At 48.7% G+C, this 18,790-nt stretch overlaps 1 protein-coding gene and 2 pseudogenes across 1 annotated transcript; 2 read left to right on the top strand and 1 right to left on the bottom strand.

Moving 5' to 3' along the window:
• Positions 1 to 5,737: 5,737 nt before the first annotated feature.
• On the top strand, positions 5,738 to 5,857 carry LOC136633857 (5S ribosomal RNA; annotated as a pseudogene).
• Positions 5,858 to 5,886: 29 nt separating this feature from the next.
• On the top strand, positions 5,887 to 6,009 carry LOC136634160 (5S ribosomal RNA; annotated as a pseudogene).
• Positions 6,010 to 7,138: 1,129 nt separating this feature from the next.
• UBFD1 (ubiquitin family domain containing 1) lies at positions 7,139 to 18,785 on the bottom strand. The gene is made up of 7 exons (XM_066640501.1): positions 18,729 to 18,785; positions 17,295 to 17,576; positions 16,975 to 17,183; positions 15,686 to 15,751; positions 15,422 to 15,527; positions 12,523 to 12,605; positions 7,139 to 7,512 (listed from the first exon to the last, which is right to left on the bottom strand). Exons 1-7 carry the CDS (start codon positions 18,751 to 18,753, stop codon positions 7,402 to 7,404), a joined length of 882 nt encoding a protein of 293 aa, XP_066496598.1. The 5' UTR covers positions 18,754 to 18,785; the 3' UTR covers positions 7,139 to 7,401.
• Positions 18,786 to 18,790: the final 5 nt, after the last annotated feature.

The raw sequence follows: 18,790 nt of genomic DNA, 5'->3' as shown, positions 1-18,790 counted from the left end.
CTGCACCAAAATCCAGTGATACAGAACGTGGCTGGCAAACTCACCTCTCTCTGTGCATGTGGCACACTTATGCATGAGGCACATTAAGGTTTACGTGCCGCTGCAAGTGTGGAGCAGGAAGTGCTCTGAAGGAAACAAGATCTTGCTAAATGAACCCTTGGCCTACAAGCGCCAAGAAGGAAAAGGCAACTAATGAGGAGGGCTGGAAACAAAGACATTCCAGTCCCCAGGCACTGGCTCCTCTGTGCAGCTTCCTGGGGTACCAGCATCTCAGCACCTGGGATGTTTCCACTCCAAACACCACATCAATCCATGTTGCAACTACATGTGTGGAGGCCCTTTCAAAAATCTGGAGCTCAGCCTTGGGGGCTGCCACTGGTCTCTCTGCTCAGAGAGCAGAAAGACACCCCCCCCCACACACACACACACACTCCTCACCATCCTTCTGCTTCTGAGGACAGCCTCCAAGGCCACTGGTCAGTTCAAGAAAAATAGATCAGGGCAAAGAAACATGCACAGGCATGATCAAAAGATGAGACCCCTCCCCACGTGAGACTGCTGTGACACTGAGGCATTAGTTTGGCCCCAAAAGAGTGGAACAAGGGCTGCAGCCTGCAGAGTGTGTCGACTCCAAAATACTTTCCACCATGCTCTGTGGGGCTTATGACCCAGTTAGTGCGCAGTGCTACACACAAATCTTTCCCAGCCGAACACCCAAAACAGGACTAGTGAAAAGCCCACCTTTGACTGAAGGGGCAGAGCCCCACTGCTGCAGCAAGGGCAACTCTCAGAGGTTCACACAGGTAGCTGCTTTTTGTACGCAGAACTACCTCAAACTCTTGAGATGCCCAGCTGCAATCTAATAATATAGCAGCTGTGGGGGTGGGTTTGGGGGCACGGAAGCTGGGAAAGCCACAGGAAGAGTCAGGCAGGCACTGGGGGAGGCATTTCCATCTGGAACTAGCCAAGGCAGAAACACTAGCAGCGGAAAGTCAAGTTCCACCATTCCATTGTGAGCATCCATGAGACCATCATGCTCTAAGATAGATGGATGATGGAGGAACCTCACCTGCAGATACTCCAGGAGGACTTTCAGGGCCCAGTCCCTAGGATGGCAGCCATTAGCCAGGCAACCAGAGACAACCAACACTGCTGAGACGGATCCAGTCCAGTGAGAGAGTGCAAGATGGCACCCCACGCTGCAGCGGCAACTGCACGGCTAAGGAGCAGGAGGAGAGTCAGGATGTGGCAAGGCACCCCTAAAATGCTAACAAGGTATTAGGCACTTGTAGATGGAACGCACCCTTTGGGAGCCAGTCACTGAGCAGAGGGTTTTACTCCAAAGATTTAACAGTCGTGCTTTGCTAAGTTTCCCCTGCCACGGGGGAATCACACTACTAAATTTTGTTGTACTTGTACAAAGACAATAAAGTATATTATTATTACTATAAAATCAAGAGTCAGTGAAAAAGCCCAGCAACTTGGGCAACAGAGCCTGTAGCTCCCTTGGACAAAGTGGCAACACAAGTGCAGGATGGCCTGTTGTCGGTGGGGCTGCGCAGAAATGCAGCTTGCTTCATTTTGATGATTGCTTCAAGCACCAATTGTCAAGACTACCAGAGCCCTCTGAACTTCTCCAGGCAAAAGGTTTAAAGATTTGATCTTGGGAGCCACAGGAAGACTCTTCTCCACTCATCTCAAACATCAACCACATCAAAACACAATAACATCCCTGCCTTGAAAGCCTCACCTGCTGCCCTGGACTCCTTGTCCTCTGGCTCCAAGCAGGACTTTGACTTCTCTGCTCTGCCTTTGAGAGAAGAAGTGGTCCCCTCTGAATGGTGGGCTGAGATATCCTGGGGAGGGGCAGGATCAGGGTCTTCCCTGGAGGAAGCTCCAAAGTCGGAGCAGGGCTGCTCCTGGCTACCTCTCCTGCCTTCCTTTGTGTGGTGAGGCCTCTGGGCATCTGTTCAACCAGGGGAGCCTCACTTCCAAAGCTGCAGTTCAGGGGCACAGTACTGGAGTGGGACATGTCTGTCCCCTTGCCTGGATCACGGTGCGGAGGCGGGCATGGGCCAAGGCTGCATCCTCTGTGGAAAGCAGCACAGAGAACTGAGCTAGACTGGGTTTGCCCAGCGGGGAAGGGGGGGCGGCTACTCTGTTGAGGCTCTGCAGACACAGCCGGCTGGCCTCCTCAGGGAGCACCTTGTGCAAGAGGCATTCGCACATGAACAAAGCAAGCTTCCTTGACTGAACACGGAAGAGGGAATACAAGCCTGCACAAAGTAAGAGACCTTTCTGCAAACACAAGTTTCACCACACCGACATCTGCAGAGTGGACTGCGTCCAAGCAACTTCATTCAGCCTCCCTCTCTGTTTGGGCCTGAACAGCAACTGTGTGTTAGGCCCAGGCAAGGTTCTGAGCAAGGCTGATCTCTCCTCTTCCTCACATCATACCTCACCAATTCACTAGGAGGTGTGTTCTGGAAACACAAAGCACATTTGAATTGAATTGCAGAGCAGGAACACACTTGCCACCACTGCAGGGGTACTCAGCTCTAGACAAGCACAAACCCTTCCTTTCAACAGAGACGGGCTCGAAGAACGCAAGGGAAAATTCAGTGCTAACATCCATTTCAGCCAACCTGAGCCCCACAAAAATTAAGGTAAATCACTAGTAGAGATGGGGAGGCTTGGAGGCGAAAACCCTGGGATTCAAAAGGCTGCAGTGCTCGCAAGGAGCAGATGGCAGCCCCCTTCAAGGAGGCTGCCAAAGGAGCAGCAGGTCACTTTGGAGTGTCTGCTGCTGGGCATGGAATTTCCAAGGTCAACCTGCATCTTCAGTGTTTGGTCCTAACTAGGAGCCTGTCACACTCCTGCTACAGCTGTAAGCTTTGCTCATTTCTCACCAGCATCAACGGAGGAAGGTTGGAAGACACATCTCTACCACCAAGGACCAAACTCCCTCCTGAAAGGGCTGAGAAGCTTCTTTTGGTTCACATAAAACGTTCCATTTTCTAAATTGCAATGCAACTCAAAGTGGAAGTTAGAATTGGAAGCTACTAGTGGAAGGCTCATTAGAAAATCTCTCTCTCTCTCCTCTCTCTCTCTCTCACACACACACACCCAACACAAATAGCACAACATTGCAAAACTCTGAGGCTAGATCAGGGCCCTCTAAACCCTGGCCCATGGGCTGGATCCAGCATGCCAGGATTAGCCTTCTGGGCACGGTGGTAGTGAAAGCCTCACCATTCCATGCAGACACCCTCCTGTTCTTGCAAACCATCTTTGCACAAACTCATGCACTTCCCCCCCAGAAATTGGGGCACAGAGCCTTGTGAGGTAACAGGCAGTGGGAGTGGCTGCCCTGCATAAGTTTGTGTGAAGAGCAGCTGCAAAAACAGCAGTGCAGAGCGGTAAGGCCTCGCTACCACTGTGTCACACCTGGAAGGCTAACTCTGGTGTGCACCATCAACTGGCTTGTAGTCCACTGGGCTAGATCAAGCAGAAAACAGGTTGAGAAATGTACACCTCAGCTCCCTGACCTGCTTTCACCAACCACTCCAGGATATTTTAAGCTGTGAGGGGGACAGTCCCTTACACAGCCGAGTAGGGTGTGCATGTCTTAATTAGGATAAGTACTTCTTCAGTGTTGATAAAACTGTCCCCTCCCCCAACTTCATAACCCTGAATAACCTAAGGAAATTAGAGGTGGGGGATAACCCCCCAGCCCCAATTCCACCCAAGATACTAGGAGCTTCCCAACAATGTAGTCAGGTCAATTTCCTCCAGTCCTTCTCCAACTGGCCCTCAGCTTTGCTTCAATGGAATCTTGAGGACAATGAAACACGCTCAGTGCTCAGGTCTTGGGGGTGGGTTCTCTCAGAACCTGCATATTTCTGCATACCTGTGGCATGAAGTCCCCTCCCCCCCCCAAGTACACAGAAGCCCCTACTTGGGAGCATCCCTGTATCACTACCCAGCTGAATACCTGGGGTGGCAATTCATCTTTTGGAACCAATTCAAGAAATACTCTTCAAGTTACTCTCTTACTTTCAAGGATGCAATATTTGTCAAGAGTTATACTGTACAAAACATGGTTAGTGTACAGGCTCCGGACAGCCAGTCTTCTCTGCGGCTACCACAGACCCTTGCAGATTTACTCAGAAACAAGCTCCACTAACTTCATTGGGGCTTCCTCCTCCATTCGGACCACAGCCTCCGTGTGAACAAGGCTGTTGAGACGTGCTGCGCAACCCTATGCTGCATTTTACTTGGAAGTAAAACCACTATGTTCAATGGGGTTTACTCCCAAATAAATGTATATAAAATTTCAACCTTTGGCTGGGAAATTCAGTGGAGCTGCAAACAGTGGTTCCCAGACTGGTGGGTTGTAACTGGCAGCAATATGACCACCAGGATGGGTCTAGGGAATCTATAGTCCCCTCTGCAGCCCTCTCCAAACCTGTAAAACACACACACAGGTCTGGTTTCATGATGAAAACAAAGTGGTTCTCCCATTCTTTGGAGGGACAGAGGTGGTCGCAGACTCCCCAGACCCTCTAGAGAGCCATAGCGACCCCCAGGTCAGTTAAACAAACCCTTCCCAGCAGCAGTGCTATTGTGTTGCTGCTCCCCAGGTTTATAGGGTTCTCAAAGTCTGAGTAAGGCTTTTGAGAACCACCGCTATAGTACATTCCAACTGGGAAGTGTAAGCCACACTGAACTCAGTGGAGCTTACTTCTGAGTAGACAAACTCAGACAAACTAGGACTGAACTGTCAGTGACCTGGGACCAGGCACAGTCTCTCACCAAGATCTACCTTGCAAGCATGTTGGGAGGATACAGCAAGGAGGAAGGGGCTTGTGAGTCACTTTCAGCATTTTGGAGGAACAAGGGGATACAAATGGATATATATATATATATAAACTTTGACTGAATGCCCAAATATACTGGTAATTAATACTATTATGACAATTTAATACCATTATGAAAATGCCTATTTTCTGAGTTTTTCATTCAAGTGCTTCTTACCTACGTTCTACTTAAATCCAGATTATGAATACTTCCCTTAGTTCATTCATATGTCAAGAATTTCAATGCCCAACTTTAATTTACACCCCCCCCCCTTTTTTCAACTTGCAAAAGCCAAGATATACTTGGGTGACCTTTGGACAAAAGTAGCCCTGCCACCATCTCCAGTGCTGAGTACACCTGCAACTGTGGTTTGAATAAAGTTAATGTTTTTAAACCCAGCAAGACACTACAACTGTAAGTGAGCAAAAATCATCCAGGGTCTATTCCTCAATCTCAAAAAAGGAACTGTAAATTTAGACTGACTAAAACGGTTTGCATGTTTCCCAAAATGTCTTTTTCCCCCCCTTCCACTCTCTTATTTAATTGCTTGCTCATATTTAATCACTGGTACAAGGAGTACCAGCTTGCTCTCTGGTAACTCAGTGATGCGATTAAATATGAGAGAAGCCAGCCATCCAAATCAAACGTTCAACTGCAGAAGGACCTATGCAAGCACCCTGGCCCATTCATGCCAGCTCCACCAGGGCACACCAGATGCCTGCGGCAGCCTCGCAGAAAGCAAGATGGCCAGCCCAATCAGGAAGGAAAGTCTCTCCGGGCTGTTCAAGAGGTCCCAGTGCACTGTCCTGAATTAGTAAACCAGGAAGAGCTCCCCTCCACTACCCAGTTTCCATTGTCATCAGTATCAGTGCAAGTGAACCGCAGCAACTGTGACCCTGCACATACTTGATCTCGTCTGATCTCGGAAGCTAAGTAGGGTCAGGCCTGGTTAGTACTTGGATGGGAGACCGCCTGGGAATACCTGGTGCTGTAGGCTTATACCATAGTCTTTCGAGACTGAAGGTTGCCAACCATCTCCCTATACTGAACACTATCTCCCGATCTTGTCTGATCTTGGAAGCTAAGCAGGGTCAGGCCTGGTTAGTACTTGGATGGGAGACCGCCTGGGAATACCTGGTGCTGTAGGCTTCTACCATAGTCTTTCGAGACTGAAGGTTGCCAACCAAGTATCAGTACCAATTGTACTGAGCAGGGTGAGTACACAACATGCAGAGCCCCAAGGAGAGTTAACCCCTCTTTCGATGCCAGGTTCACACACACCAGCCACCACCATAAACACCACTGTGGGCCAGAGTTCTGGTTTAAGTGGATAAAAAATTGTCCCATGTTTAATGCAATTTTAACCACTGCTTTGTGTTTGCAAGAAGATTATTGAACATTTGACAACAGGTAATCACCGGAATGAAAAACGCACTCTTAAAAGGACAAGTGGTTGCCTTTGGCCCCAGTCTGGATCCAGGCACTCAAGCAGCACATGGGGCCAACAACAGTTGTACAGATGTTTACATGTTCTTCTTTAAATATTCTGACCTCCCCTTGGGCATGTCAAGCACTCCCCAGTGCGTAGAGGACAGTGGAGAAGAGGAATGGGGCTGTCCAAGTATGCACATGGGGAGCCCCTGTAGATATGGAGTCCTACAAGATATTCTACACTGGGGCGAAATGTAACAGATATCAAGCCTGCACATCAGCTGCAAATTGATCCTGGACATAACTGAGGAGCTGAAAAAAAAATACTCCTTAAGACAGTCTAGATTCCTACCCCTGCCAAAGATGGCAATGGGCGGGGGGTGTGGACAGAAAGAACAACAGAACACAAGTACAAGCCGGCAACAGACCACCCCAGCTGCAAAGTTCACCATGTTATCCCTCTTACAGGAAAAGACAAAAAAGTCTTACTACTGAACTGCTGTCAATACTTGAGGAGGAGTCCAGCATCTTTGGGTTAAGAGTGAAAGTGGTACCTTTTGCTACCAGAAGAGCCACTGGGAAAATTAAGGGCCTGGGAGATATGGCTTATGACACCCCAAATCTGCATACTGCTTTAGAAAGGTCTCACTGAAGGAAGAGAAACACCTATTCCTCTGCCTCCTGGTAGCGCATGGCTCAAATACACCATAAACGTTCCATCAGTGAAGAATCAGGTCTCTTGCCCAAATTGCACAAAATCCTCAATGACCTGCCTGCTTTTTCCTTGCAGACACTAAAAACCGGAAGAGCTGTGCTCAACACAGTTAAAGTGTATTACACACAGTGGTTTGTGAATTAAGATTTATTGATTTCCATCGTATTTGGGTTTTTGTTTAAATACGGTTGAAGCTGGCTGCAGAGAAAAGGGCTGCTGCACTGTTTTAAGTTAAAAAGAAACTAATCGGCGAGAGATTCCCCACCTCTGGCGTCCTCCCAGGCCTCTTAAAGTATGTGGATCCACAAGAAGTTCCAGGGCGACCCACATCCAGGCCTCTCTCAGCAGTGTCCTTAGGCTCATGTCAGTCTCCAGTGCCAGAGGTGAGCGTGCCTTCAAAAATACTGCCACTTCCCCAGCACCGTGTCCTTGATGGCGTCCACATATTGAGTTGGGACCCAGTAGACCCAGTAGTAAGAGGCTTCGGTGGGGCCCAGTTGAAAGGCCTGGAGGAGGAGGAGGAGAAGAGGCGGCTTAGGACAAAAAAACAGCACACAGCTGCCAGGTGGCTTGTTCGAGGCAGGAACAAATCCAGATTTGGCAGTTTCATCATGAGCAACAGCTCTGGGTCACAACCATTGCTCCTCTTAAAAGCGTTTCACAGACACTGTCCCTGAAATTCTTCACTCTGGGCTCTCAGCAAGGCCAATATCAGCTTCCCCATGTAGGAGATGGGGGATGGAGACTAAAGTCATAAGAACAGCTTTGCTGGATCAGATCAAAAGCTCCATCTAGGTCAGCGGTTGACAACCTATGGCCCATTGGTTGGATCCAGCCCACAACCCATAAGAACAGCCCCAGGGCGCATCTAGTCCAACTACCTGAATTTCACAGCGGTCCACCAAATGCCTCAGGGAGCACACAAGACAACAAAAGACCCACATCCCGGTACCATCCCTTGTATCTCGCATTCTGAGTTAATTCGCTTCTAAAATCAGGAAGCTGCACATACGCATCATGGCTTGTAAGCTGTGATGGACTTTTCCTCCAGAAATGTCCTCCAGACATCTAGGGTAAGATACCATCACCACGTCCTATGGCAAGGAGTTCCACAGACTAAATACATGCTGGGTAAAGAAATATTTTTTTTTGTCTGTCCCAACTCTCCCAACACTCAGTTTTAGTGGATGTCCCCTGGTTCTGGTGTTATGTGAGAGTAAAAATAGTATCTCTCTAGCCACTCTGTTTCCTGCATAATTTTGTATGTCTCAATCATGTCCCACCCTCAAGTGCTTCTTTTCTAGAATGAAGAGCCCCAAACGCTGTAGCCTTTCCTCATAAGGAAGGTGCCCCAGCCCAGTAATCATTTTGATTGCTCTCTTCTCAAACTTTTCCATTTCCACTATATCCTTTTTGAGACGTGGTGACGAGAACTGGACACAATACTCCAATGGCTTTACAGTGTACGACTTGTACAATGGCATTACAATATTAGCAGTTTTGTTCTCAATACCTTTTCTAATGATCCCAAGCACAGAATTGGCCTTCCTCACCACCACCACACATTGGGTCGACACTTTTATCGAGCTGTCCACAAGGACCCCAAGATCTCCTGATCTGTCACAGACAGCTCAGAACTATATGTGAAGTTTTGATTTTTTGCCCCAGTGTGCATGACTTTACACCTACTGACATTGAAACACATCTGCCATTTTGCTGCCCATTCTGCCAGTTTGGAGAGATCCTTCTGGAGCTCCTCACAATCACTACTGATCTTCACCACTTCACAAAAGTTCACAAAAGTTTGGTGTCATCTGCAAACTTGGCCACTTCACTGCTTAACCCTTTCTCCAGGTCATTTATGAACAGGTTGAAAAGCACTGGTCCCAGGACAGATCTTTGGGGCACACTGCTTTTCACCTCCCTCCACGATGAGAATTGCCCATTGACACCCACTCTCTGTTTCATGGTCCTCAACTAGTTCCTAATCTAGGAGAGGACCTATCTTCTAATTCCCTGGTTGTGGAGTTTCCTCAGCAGCGTTTGGCTAGGGACTGTGTCAAACACCTTCTGAAAGTCCAGATATATAATGTCCATGGGTTATCCCACATCCACATGCCTGTTGACCTTTTCAAAGAATTCTAGAAGTTTTGTGAGGCAAGACTTACAGAAGCCATGCCGATTCTCCCTCAGCAAGGCTTGTTCGTCTATGCAATGCTATGTCTATTGCATACAGTTCGTTCCACGTTACCCACTGGGGTTCCATTCCTAAACCCCTAGTGGATTTAAAAAAATCAGTGGATTAAAGAAACAGTGGTATCTGCCCAAGGTCTTCTGCCGTGATGACAGATGCAAAGAACTCATTTAATTTCTCTGCCATCTCCAAGTCTCCTTTTATCTCCCCTTTCCCTTCTTCACCATCCAGACAGCCAAAGTAACCAAAGTAATCTGGTTGGTTATAGTGTCATCACCAAATGTCTGGCCCCTTTGCTGAAAAGGTCAGCAACCCCTGATCTAGGCCAGGGGTGGCCAAACTTTCAACTTTAGGGATCCTGGAACTTTAACAATTGTTTTTCTTTTATCTATCCTGTGTTTTAGAATTGCTAATGATGGTACTGTATGTTTAAAATTTTCTGACTTTGTGTTAATTTTTATTGTCTTAAAATAAAAAAGCTGACAAAAATTGTGTTTCTCAGACTGTGGGTCGGGACCCACTAGGTGGTTTGTGAGACAATTTTAAGTGGGTCCCCATTCGTTTCAATATATTAGACTGGTATGTGACTGCATTTAGGGAAATGTTAAAGATCTGTACTTTTAACAAGCTACTATGTATATGCTTTTAACAATGATAGTCACTCGTGGGTAAGTGTGGGTAGGATTCCAGCCTAGGATTGTTAAAAATTTTCCTGCTTGATGATGTCACTTCCAGTCATATTGCTTCTGGTGGGTCCTGACAGATTCTCATTCTAAAAAGTGGGTCCTGACACTAAACACTTGAGAACCACTGGTGTAGTGGAGGGAATTTCAGCAGGTGGAGCTTGCCATCTGTGAGATAACAAGCTACACCTGCTGAAGTTTTCTCCTTTATACAATTGTTAAAAGCCCAGGAGTTGTAAAATTGAAAGGTTGGCCATCCCTGATCTGGGTCAATAGCCTGCCTACAAGAGGAGTCAATCAGACACCTCCAGCATGATCAGAGTCTTCAAGCAACTGGTATCTGAATAGGGACTTTCTGCATAGTCCCCAAATAACTCCTCTTCTCCACTATTTTACCTTATCCTCTTTTAAAGTCTCCCAAGGCTCAGACTAGGTGTTACTTTACAAGCACATAATACAACTGGTTCCGTTTCTTTAAGGAGCTGGATTGAACCCATGACAAATTGGGACTGTAACAAGCAGAGAGGGATGTTAAGCTTCTGTTCCACTACAGTCTGACCCAGACCCCCTTCCCATGGGAGCATTTCTGCCAAGATAATGGCTGTGGGGGGGGGGGGGGAAGATGGACAGATCTGCATCTGCAAAGTCAACCAATCGCAGACTGAAGGTATCCAGAGAAGAAAAAGACAATTCCAGAAAGTTTTAAAAAGCAAATCTGCATATCTAAAAAGAAAATCTAACAACTGTTTTTCAAGCAATAGGTGATATTAGATTTTAGAGCAGTGCTTCCCAAAGGTGAGGTAGTCTTAATAAATGCAGCTTTCAATCTCCCGTCCGACACAAGCCTCTTCCTGTCTTGCATCCCTCCCTTTCCTGCCGATGAAGCCAGTACCTCTGCTCATTTCCAGGTTGCAACCCAGCCAGTCCCACCCCCTGGGATGACACAGATCTGTCCCCACCCAACAAGCGGGAGGAGGAGGGCAGACAAGGCAGTCCATGGCTCCCGCTTTGCTTGCCCAAATCAGGCTGAAGTGCTGACCCGCATGCTAAAGTGGGAGAGACTGTCACTGAGAAGGCTGCACTCTCCACCCTGAGCCAGGAGCTGCTCTTCTGTCAAATACCCACTTCTCCCTTCCCTGCCATTATCTCAAGAGACTTAAGCATCTGCTGATTTTGGTATCTGTGGAGAGTCCCGGAACCAATCCCTGCAGATGCAGCCGAGATCTGTGGGGTGCTCCAATATGGCAACTTGCTGATACAAAGCCACCCATCCAAGCACTAAGCAAACCCAGACCTGCCCAGCTGCAGTCAGGCAGCTGTGGCAGGTACCCCTGAACCATGCACTGGGCACCACCATGGAGGAAGGCATCCGCAGTGGCAGGAGAGCCCCGGCCATGCCCATATTTCTTCCTTCCTGCAAGTTCCTCCTTAAAACTTCCTTTTTGGCAAAGCAGAAAGGCTACTGCACCTCCTGTAACCAAGCTGAAGTGAGGGTTGGAAATGACCAAATATTCTCCCCTGGCTTGTCAGCCCACCTTCCTCTCTTGCATTTGTCTAGACTGCAAGCCCCTAGGGGCCAGAGACCTGTCCTCTTATTCACAGTGTCAAGTGCCACAAGTAGTTCTTGGACATGAGTCAACCACCTACAGCATGGGTCTCCAAACACCGGCCCGGGGGCCAGATGCCCTGTGGCCAGTCTCAATCCGGCCCACAGCCAGCCTCTTGTCCCCTAAAAGCCTGTGGCCCACTTGGCCAGACATGACTGGAACTGTAATCTGATTGCATCTGGAGAGTGCTCTAAGGGCCAGAGAGTTTGAACGAATGAGCCCATTCATTCATTTATTCACTCATCTAAGAGTGCAATCCTAACCCCTTATGTCAGTGCTTTCCAGCACTGACATAAGGGTAATACAGCTCTGAGGGAAGGGAACAAACATTCCCTTACTTTAAGGAGGCCTCTATGAGTGACACCCAACTGCAGGACACAGCACACGTCCCATTGGCACTGGAAAGCACTGACATAAGGGGTTAGGATTGCGCCCTAAGTTTCATCTCTAATTTATTTATATAAATTTTATATTTAAATTTTTTTTCTGACCCTCAACACCGTGCCAGATATTTGATGCAGGCCTCTGGCCAAAATGTTTGGAGACCCCTGACCTACAGGAAGAGGAAGATGAGGACTGTGGCAGCAACAAAACAGAAAAAAGCCCCAAGAAAAATAACCAACATGTCCGACTCCAGCTTGGCTTTCAAAATTGGAAAAAGGAACTAATAGGTCTCTCTGCTGGTTGTCCTTTGCTTAAATATGTCACCACACTGCCAGCAGCAATCCTCCTCCAGCCAAGACTGCTCCCTCTCCTCTTTGCAGCCTGTGCTGACACTATGGTCTTTTGCCCACCATGGATGGACATGTACATGGACACCCCTCCTTCCTCCCCAGGAAAGACAACATATCCAAGACACAAGTCTCTTGATAGGGTATAAAGTCATGCATGTGCTCCTCCCTGTGAAGGGGGTGTGAATGGAACTGAAGGGCAGGCCTTCCTCGTGAACCCCTCCTGAACTAGAAGGACCTCGTCCTGACTGACTCCTGGGCACTAACCATTGCAGCAGCTGAAGAAGGGGAAGTCCCTTACCATCATGTGATAATCCTCATGTCCCTCAATGGGTTCGCTGACCACGTTCTTGATGGAGCCCATTGGCAGCTTCTCTGTTCTCTCTATGGGGAGATAAGCATGTCAGAACATGGACTGGCTGCTGTCACACCCTGCACGTCAAAAAGAGCAGGATGGAAAGATACCCACAAGACAGCATCAACCCCAAACCACTAACAGCTCCCTTCTCTCTCCCAAAGCAGACCCCCACCATGTTTTCTGCATCAGCAAACTCCTTGTGCATGTGTGCATATTGAAAATTAGTTCACTTCCACCTCTCTGATACGAAAGAGAACAGGAATGCACAGATAAAGCTTAATTCTCAAAATCCTGATGCTTTTCCCACTGACACTTTCCTGAGGTGCCTTAAACAGCATTTGACACTGGCTTGAGCTGAGGAAATACATTAATTTGACAGAATTGAAGAGATAAAAGTGATCTGCTGGACCACACAGCAACAAAACAGAGGTGTATTTTGGTTTTTGCAAGAGAAATATCCAAGGAGGAGGATGCATAAAACGCACACATGCACTTCCATTTCCATTTAACACTACTCTGAATCCGTAAGACAGTCATGCGTGAGGCCTCCCCAAGTGGGCAGAAAATATTCCCTTTGGAAAGTGGAAAGATCACCCTCTGTGCCTCTGGTGCTCTCTCTCATTTCCAGACAAAAGGGTTATTTGCCAGGCAGAGAAATGGACCACCAGGTGTGTTAGCTGTGAAGCAGATGAGAAGAAACTGGGAGGGGGTTTCTGGTGGTGATAAAATGTCTACAGCCAAGTAATGGCTGAGAAGGCTTCACACCCCCCACCCCCCAGTGCAGCCTGGCTGGGAGTTTCCAGTCCTCAGTTGAAGTAAACAGCCATCACTAGATTAGAGTATTTTCCTACACAATTTGGGCAAATAAAACAATCTAGTAACCTATATACTTTATAGTTGGGACCCAGCCAAAGCAGCACAAGTCTATGCATGCCTATGCAGAAACAAGCACCACTGGGTCCAAGAGAACTTACTCTCAAGCAAGCATGTATACTAAGGATTGCAACTTCAGTCTGCCAATTTTACTAGGAAATGATTAAACATATACTTAAGTCAATGGGATTTCTAACAATCTGATTGATTAACAGTCCAATCCAATCCACACTTTCCTGAGAGTAAGCCCAGAACCAGGGGACATCCACTAAAATTGAGTGTTGGGAGAGTTAGAACAGGCAAAAGAAATTATTCCTTTACTCAGCGTGTGGTTGGTCTGTGGAACTCCTTGCCACAAGATGTGGTGATGGCATTTGGCTTGGATGCCTTTAAAAGGGGATTGGATAAGTTTCTGGAGGAAAAATCCATTATGGGGTACAAGCCATGATGTGTAGGTGCAACCTCCTGATTTTAGAAATGGGCTATGTCAGAATGCCGGATGCAAGGGAGGGCACCAGGATGCAGGTCTCTTGTTATCTGGTGTGCTCCCTGGGGCATTTGGTGGGCCGCTGTGAGATACAGGAAACTGGACTAGATGGGCCTATGGCCTGATCCAGTGGGGCTGTTCTTATGTTCTAAGCCCCACTGACTCTAATGGGACTTACTTCTGAGTAGACATGCATAGGATTGGGCTGTAAGTGAGGTGCATTACTTCAGGGAGGACAGGAAGGGATTTTTAGGGAGGTCAGTAGCAGGGACCCAGTCTGTGAATAGGGCCGTTATTGAGAAGGCAATCAACAGGACCAGCAATGTTTCTACTACACTTAAAACAAGAGGGGAGGGGAGGGGAGAACCTGCGGAATTTGATTTATATGAGAAAACTAGAAGCCCGTCTCCTCCACACTGTGCAAACTCTTTGCTTTCCCAGCACACATAAACAGAACTTCGGCCAGGATGGAGCAAGGAGGCTACACAGCTTTAAGGCAGGAGACCGAGATGCCATTGCTCAGCATTTCTTGAAGACACTAAATTAGTCCTTCAGGTTCACACTGCTCCATCCAGTTTTTCCATGTGGGGAAAAAGCAGGACACCGAATTCAGGAAGCAAGCTAGAAGGGAGGCTTGCCTGTCCACTTGGAAGACTCCCCTGTGTTCAGCTCCATGAGGCAACCGGCAACCAGTTCCACAAAACAGGCTGAAAAGATTCCCCTCTTCTGTAAGGGAGCTGCTGTGGGCTGGTGTGTTAGCCTGATCTCTACACTCCTCCAAGGGCTTTCCTCCCCAGTAATCTGTGGCAAGAACTGTCCAACTTTAGCCCCAAAATTAAGACTCTCTTCAGTCTACTCTGTCTTGGGCCTACTCAGAAATAAGGCCCCCCCAAGTTCAATGGGACTTATACACAAGTCATTCTGTATAGCAGTGTTTCTCAAACTTTGAGGGAGCTTTACTCCCTCAGTAAGTCTTTGTGGGGGCGGGGCTAGGGCAGCAAAAGTCACTAAAAGCTGTCACTAAAAGCGGGCGCAAAGCACCTCCTGCAAAAAGGCTTTGCACCCACTGTTACTGATGATTCCAAGCTTCAGGAGGTGCTGTGGAGGGCTGCACAAGACTTCCCGCAACTCTTGCAGCCTGCTGCAGCCCTACCTACATAAAGTGAAAGCACCCCCCCTTCGCAATGCTTCCCTGCCTCTCCCCTTCCCCCACCCCTTTAAGGGGGAACCTTTACACGGACTGGTAGATTGCAACCCACCAGTTTGAGAACCACTGCTGTATAGGATTGCAGCCAAAGGCACACTTAAGCAGCTTCTGAATTTTTACAGGCTTCCATTCATTACTGATAAACAGAGAAATCAAGTCTGATAATGGCTTTGCAAGTTGCATTCCAGGATCTGGAAGTTGGTCAACAGTAAGCCCCAACCCACAGAGGGGCTTGCTATGCTTCTCTCCCCTCCAAGACACCCTGGTGCACCAACCTTTAGTGCCAATCCAGAGCTGATCTTGTTCAAGCTTAAAGGTAAGCCGCACTTTTCCACCCGATTTGTTGTACATGCCCGATAAAGGAACAGTCGGCAGGCGCTCCTAAGGACAGTGAAGGCAGAGATCTTTTGCAAACAAGGAAATCAGCTGTCTGCTTTGCAGCACAAATGGGCAGAAAAAACTACCCTCAGATTTTAGAGCAGAAATGGTGGGAGAGTCCCAGGACCGACTCTTCTGGGTTTTGAGACCTGCACACTCACCTGGGCACCCCTGACAGAAGGCATCACGTCTTCAGGTTTCCCTTTATCTAACACTTTCCTGTGTTGCTGTAACAAAGCAGAGAGCAGGACTGACTGAAACATGACATGAGCAGAGGAGGATTTCCATCCTGTCTGCTTACTAATATCTTACTGGGACATTTTTGAAAGGCTAATGGGCTAATATTCCTCGGTCAGAAAGCAGCTACCAAAAAACAGACACACAGCCATTCTGATACTGCACAGAAACATGAAGGTCTCTCTTCTTGATGCTGCAGAATTCACACAATAATATTTTGGTTCTAGTTGTGCAGATGTTCTACAGTGCAACAGCTAGAAAGCATGACCAATGACATACCTTCGTAACATGACCAACCACCAAGGAAAGGGGGTAAAATCCCAAATTAATTCAATTGTGCAAGCAGCTTTGGTCATGGATGAAACACAAATTACAGAACACCATGAGAATGTTTCACAGGAACCCCACATCAAGTCTGGATAGTGCTTAGTAGAACTGGTCCCTGACAGAAGTTCTCAAAGGGCACATTCAGCAGAACTACTCTAAAGGCAACCCAGCCATACAGATGACTCATCAGCTACATGCTGGTTACAAACCCAGATAAATGGGGAAGGGCTGGGAAAGCAACAATGAAGTACTACGCAGCAATAATTTAACCAGAACACTTTATGGCAGAAACTCAACAGAACTCTGGAAGCTGTGCTTGACAGGGCAGCATAGAGGGCTATCACCTATCAAGTTGCCAAGAGTTGGGCACAAATGAATTGTTAAAACACACACTCAAAAGGCAGGAATGTTTGGCTCTTTACTGCACTATGCTGTGGTCCCACTAAAGTCAGAAAACAAGGACCTGGGTGCCAATGAGGCCTAAGACAGTTGGGTTCAATGCCTACTCAGCCATTCATTTCCCGATAGCCTTGAGACAACATATTCCCTGCCGGGTTCCCCTAGACATGCTCAGTCTCGAAGCTCCCTGGTGATCTTAGGCCAGTAACTCTCTTAGCTTAAATTCACTTCACAAAACTGACATGCATGAAAAAAAGAAAAGGGAGAACACAACATGCACTGAGCTCCTTGGGAAAGGGACAGGATACCAATGCAACACAACCCCCCAGGGTTGTCACAAACATGAACAAGGTGCTTTAGGCTAACCTGTCACTGCAGCCCAAGGCCCTTTCCTTCCAAGAGGCCCATGGCCAGACTGTTCTTTCCTGTGGCAGAAGCACACACACACCTTCACACCAAAACCCCCAGGCCTGCAGCAGCCGCTCACCTTTTGTCTGCAAAGAGGCTCCTTTTTTGTCTCTTCTGATTTTACTTCCTGCTGAGCAGCGTCTTTTGGTGTGTTTACTGCCAAGACATCGTTGATAGTTGAGCCAACCACCATTATTTTTGCTCCGTTGATTACTTTGATTTCCCGTAACGTTTTGTCCTCTGGTACAAGTCCTTTGAACATGACCTTTTGCATTGCAGGTGGAAGGCCTAGCAAAGGAGGAATCAACAGGGAACACTTTAAAGCCAGGAATTTCTTCCAGGTGCGATGGGAAGCTCAGGCAGCAAAACGGCCTCTCCACCAAACACAGAAAGTCTCACCTGTAAGCGAGTGGATTTTCTGCTTCAGGTCAGCACCTGTGCTATCAAGCGGGAACTTGAAGTCGTACTTATTTTTGTTCCAGATTACTTTTAGCTCCACTAGCTCCTTTTCCATCTCTGAATCGCCACCGTTGCTCACGGAAGCCTGGGCATCAGTCGGATCACTCTGGGGCTCGTCTAACTCCAAAGATTTCTCAGCAGAAAGGGAATCATTTTTGCCATCATCCCTACAGCCAACCAGTGGATTCTGGGCTTCTGCCTCCATGCTGGCATCATCAGAATCTGCGAGTAAGAGAAGCAAATGAGAACAGACATCATGAAGCAAATGGGATCAGCAGACAAATTCCCTTGTGTTTTAACAAGGTGGGGAAGAACATAGATGCTTGGAAAGCATCCCTCCTAGTCAGGCCCTCTCCAAGACTGAGCCTTGAAACAAGGGAGAGCACCAGGATGCAGGTCTCTTGTTATCTGGTGTGCTCCTTGGGGCATTTGGTGGGCCGCTGTGAGATACAGGAAGCTGGACTAGTTGGGCCTGATCCAGTGGGGCTGTTCCTATGTTCTTAATTACAGAGAGATGTGCATCTGTCTGAAGCCTTCCAAGGGCACCCAGTAAGAACAGGAGCTGATTTTCTTAATGATCGCTGGGGCTCCACAGAATGTACATGCACAGGGTCAGGCCACAGGCCCACCTAGTCCAGCTTTCCGTATCTCACAATGGCTCACCAGATGCCTCAGGGAGTGCACAACATGAGGTATAGCTGGTGGCATAGCTGGAGGGGGGCACCTGGTCTGGCAGGGAGCCTCAGCCCAGCAGGCAAGCGGTCCCTCCTTTCGGAGCCATTCCCAGCTGGGGGAGCGAAACGGAGCCATACGGCTTTCTCCCCGCCTCCCCCCTTATGGCTCCCCCGTATGGCACCACTCAACATTCAGCCACCGCACCCTGCAGCTCGCAGTGGGCTTTCTTCCCCCAACCAGGCCGCTGTCCTTTCAGAGGCAGCCGTGCCAGGTGCCCCCACCACACCCGGTGGCAAGGAGTTCCACAGAATAATGGCATGCTGCATCAAGACGTGGCTCAGTCGTGCCCTCCTCAGGTGCCTCTTTCCAGGCCCAGGAGGCCCAAGTGCTGCAACCTCTTTGGGGGGGTGCCCAGGGCCTCCAACTGCCCCCTGGGAGTGCACCAGAGCAGCTCCCTGTGGGGGGTCCAGGCGGCCTCCCCGCTCAGCGCTGCCCTGGCAGGGGCAGGAGGGCCCCCGGCAGGAGGGGCGCCTCCCCTCCCCCACCCGGGGGCCAGGTCTCCCCCAACCCCCCCACCCTGAGGCTGCTCCTGCCTCACACAAGGGCCGCCCTCGAGCCCCGCCTGCCTAGCCCCCCTCCAGGAAGGGCCCCCCCCGCGCAGCCCCCCCCCCACCGGCGCCCGCTCCCTCTCACGCGCACCCGGGGACGCAGAGGCGGCGGCCATGATGATTGTGTACAACCCGCCCGCAGGGGGTGCCGGG

This window comes from Tiliqua scincoides, chromosome 13 (genome assembly GCF_035046505.1).
Source record: "Tiliqua scincoides isolate rTilSci1 chromosome 13, rTilSci1.hap2, whole genome shotgun sequence".
NCBI classification, from domain to species: domain Eukaryota; kingdom Metazoa; phylum Chordata; class Lepidosauria; order Squamata; family Scincidae; genus Tiliqua; species Tiliqua scincoides.
The sequence above is the reverse complement of the archived record's forward strand: the minus strand, read 5'-3'. Positions and strand labels throughout refer to the sequence as shown.

Bases quoted from the DNA above. Each gene is read 5' to 3' on its own strand.
- UBFD1 (XM_066640501.1), bottom strand. From the start codon at position 18,753: ATGGCCGCCGCCTCTGCGTCCCCGG. The intron at 17,577-18,728 runs GTGCGCGTGAGA...TCTTACTCGCAG, and splicing joins CGCCGCCTCTGCGTCCCCGG to ATTCTGATGATGCCAGCATG. The intron at 15,752-16,974 runs GTGAGCGGCTGC...GCTTTGTTACAG, and splicing joins AGCCTCTTTGCAGACAAAAG to CAACACAGGAAAGTGTTAGA.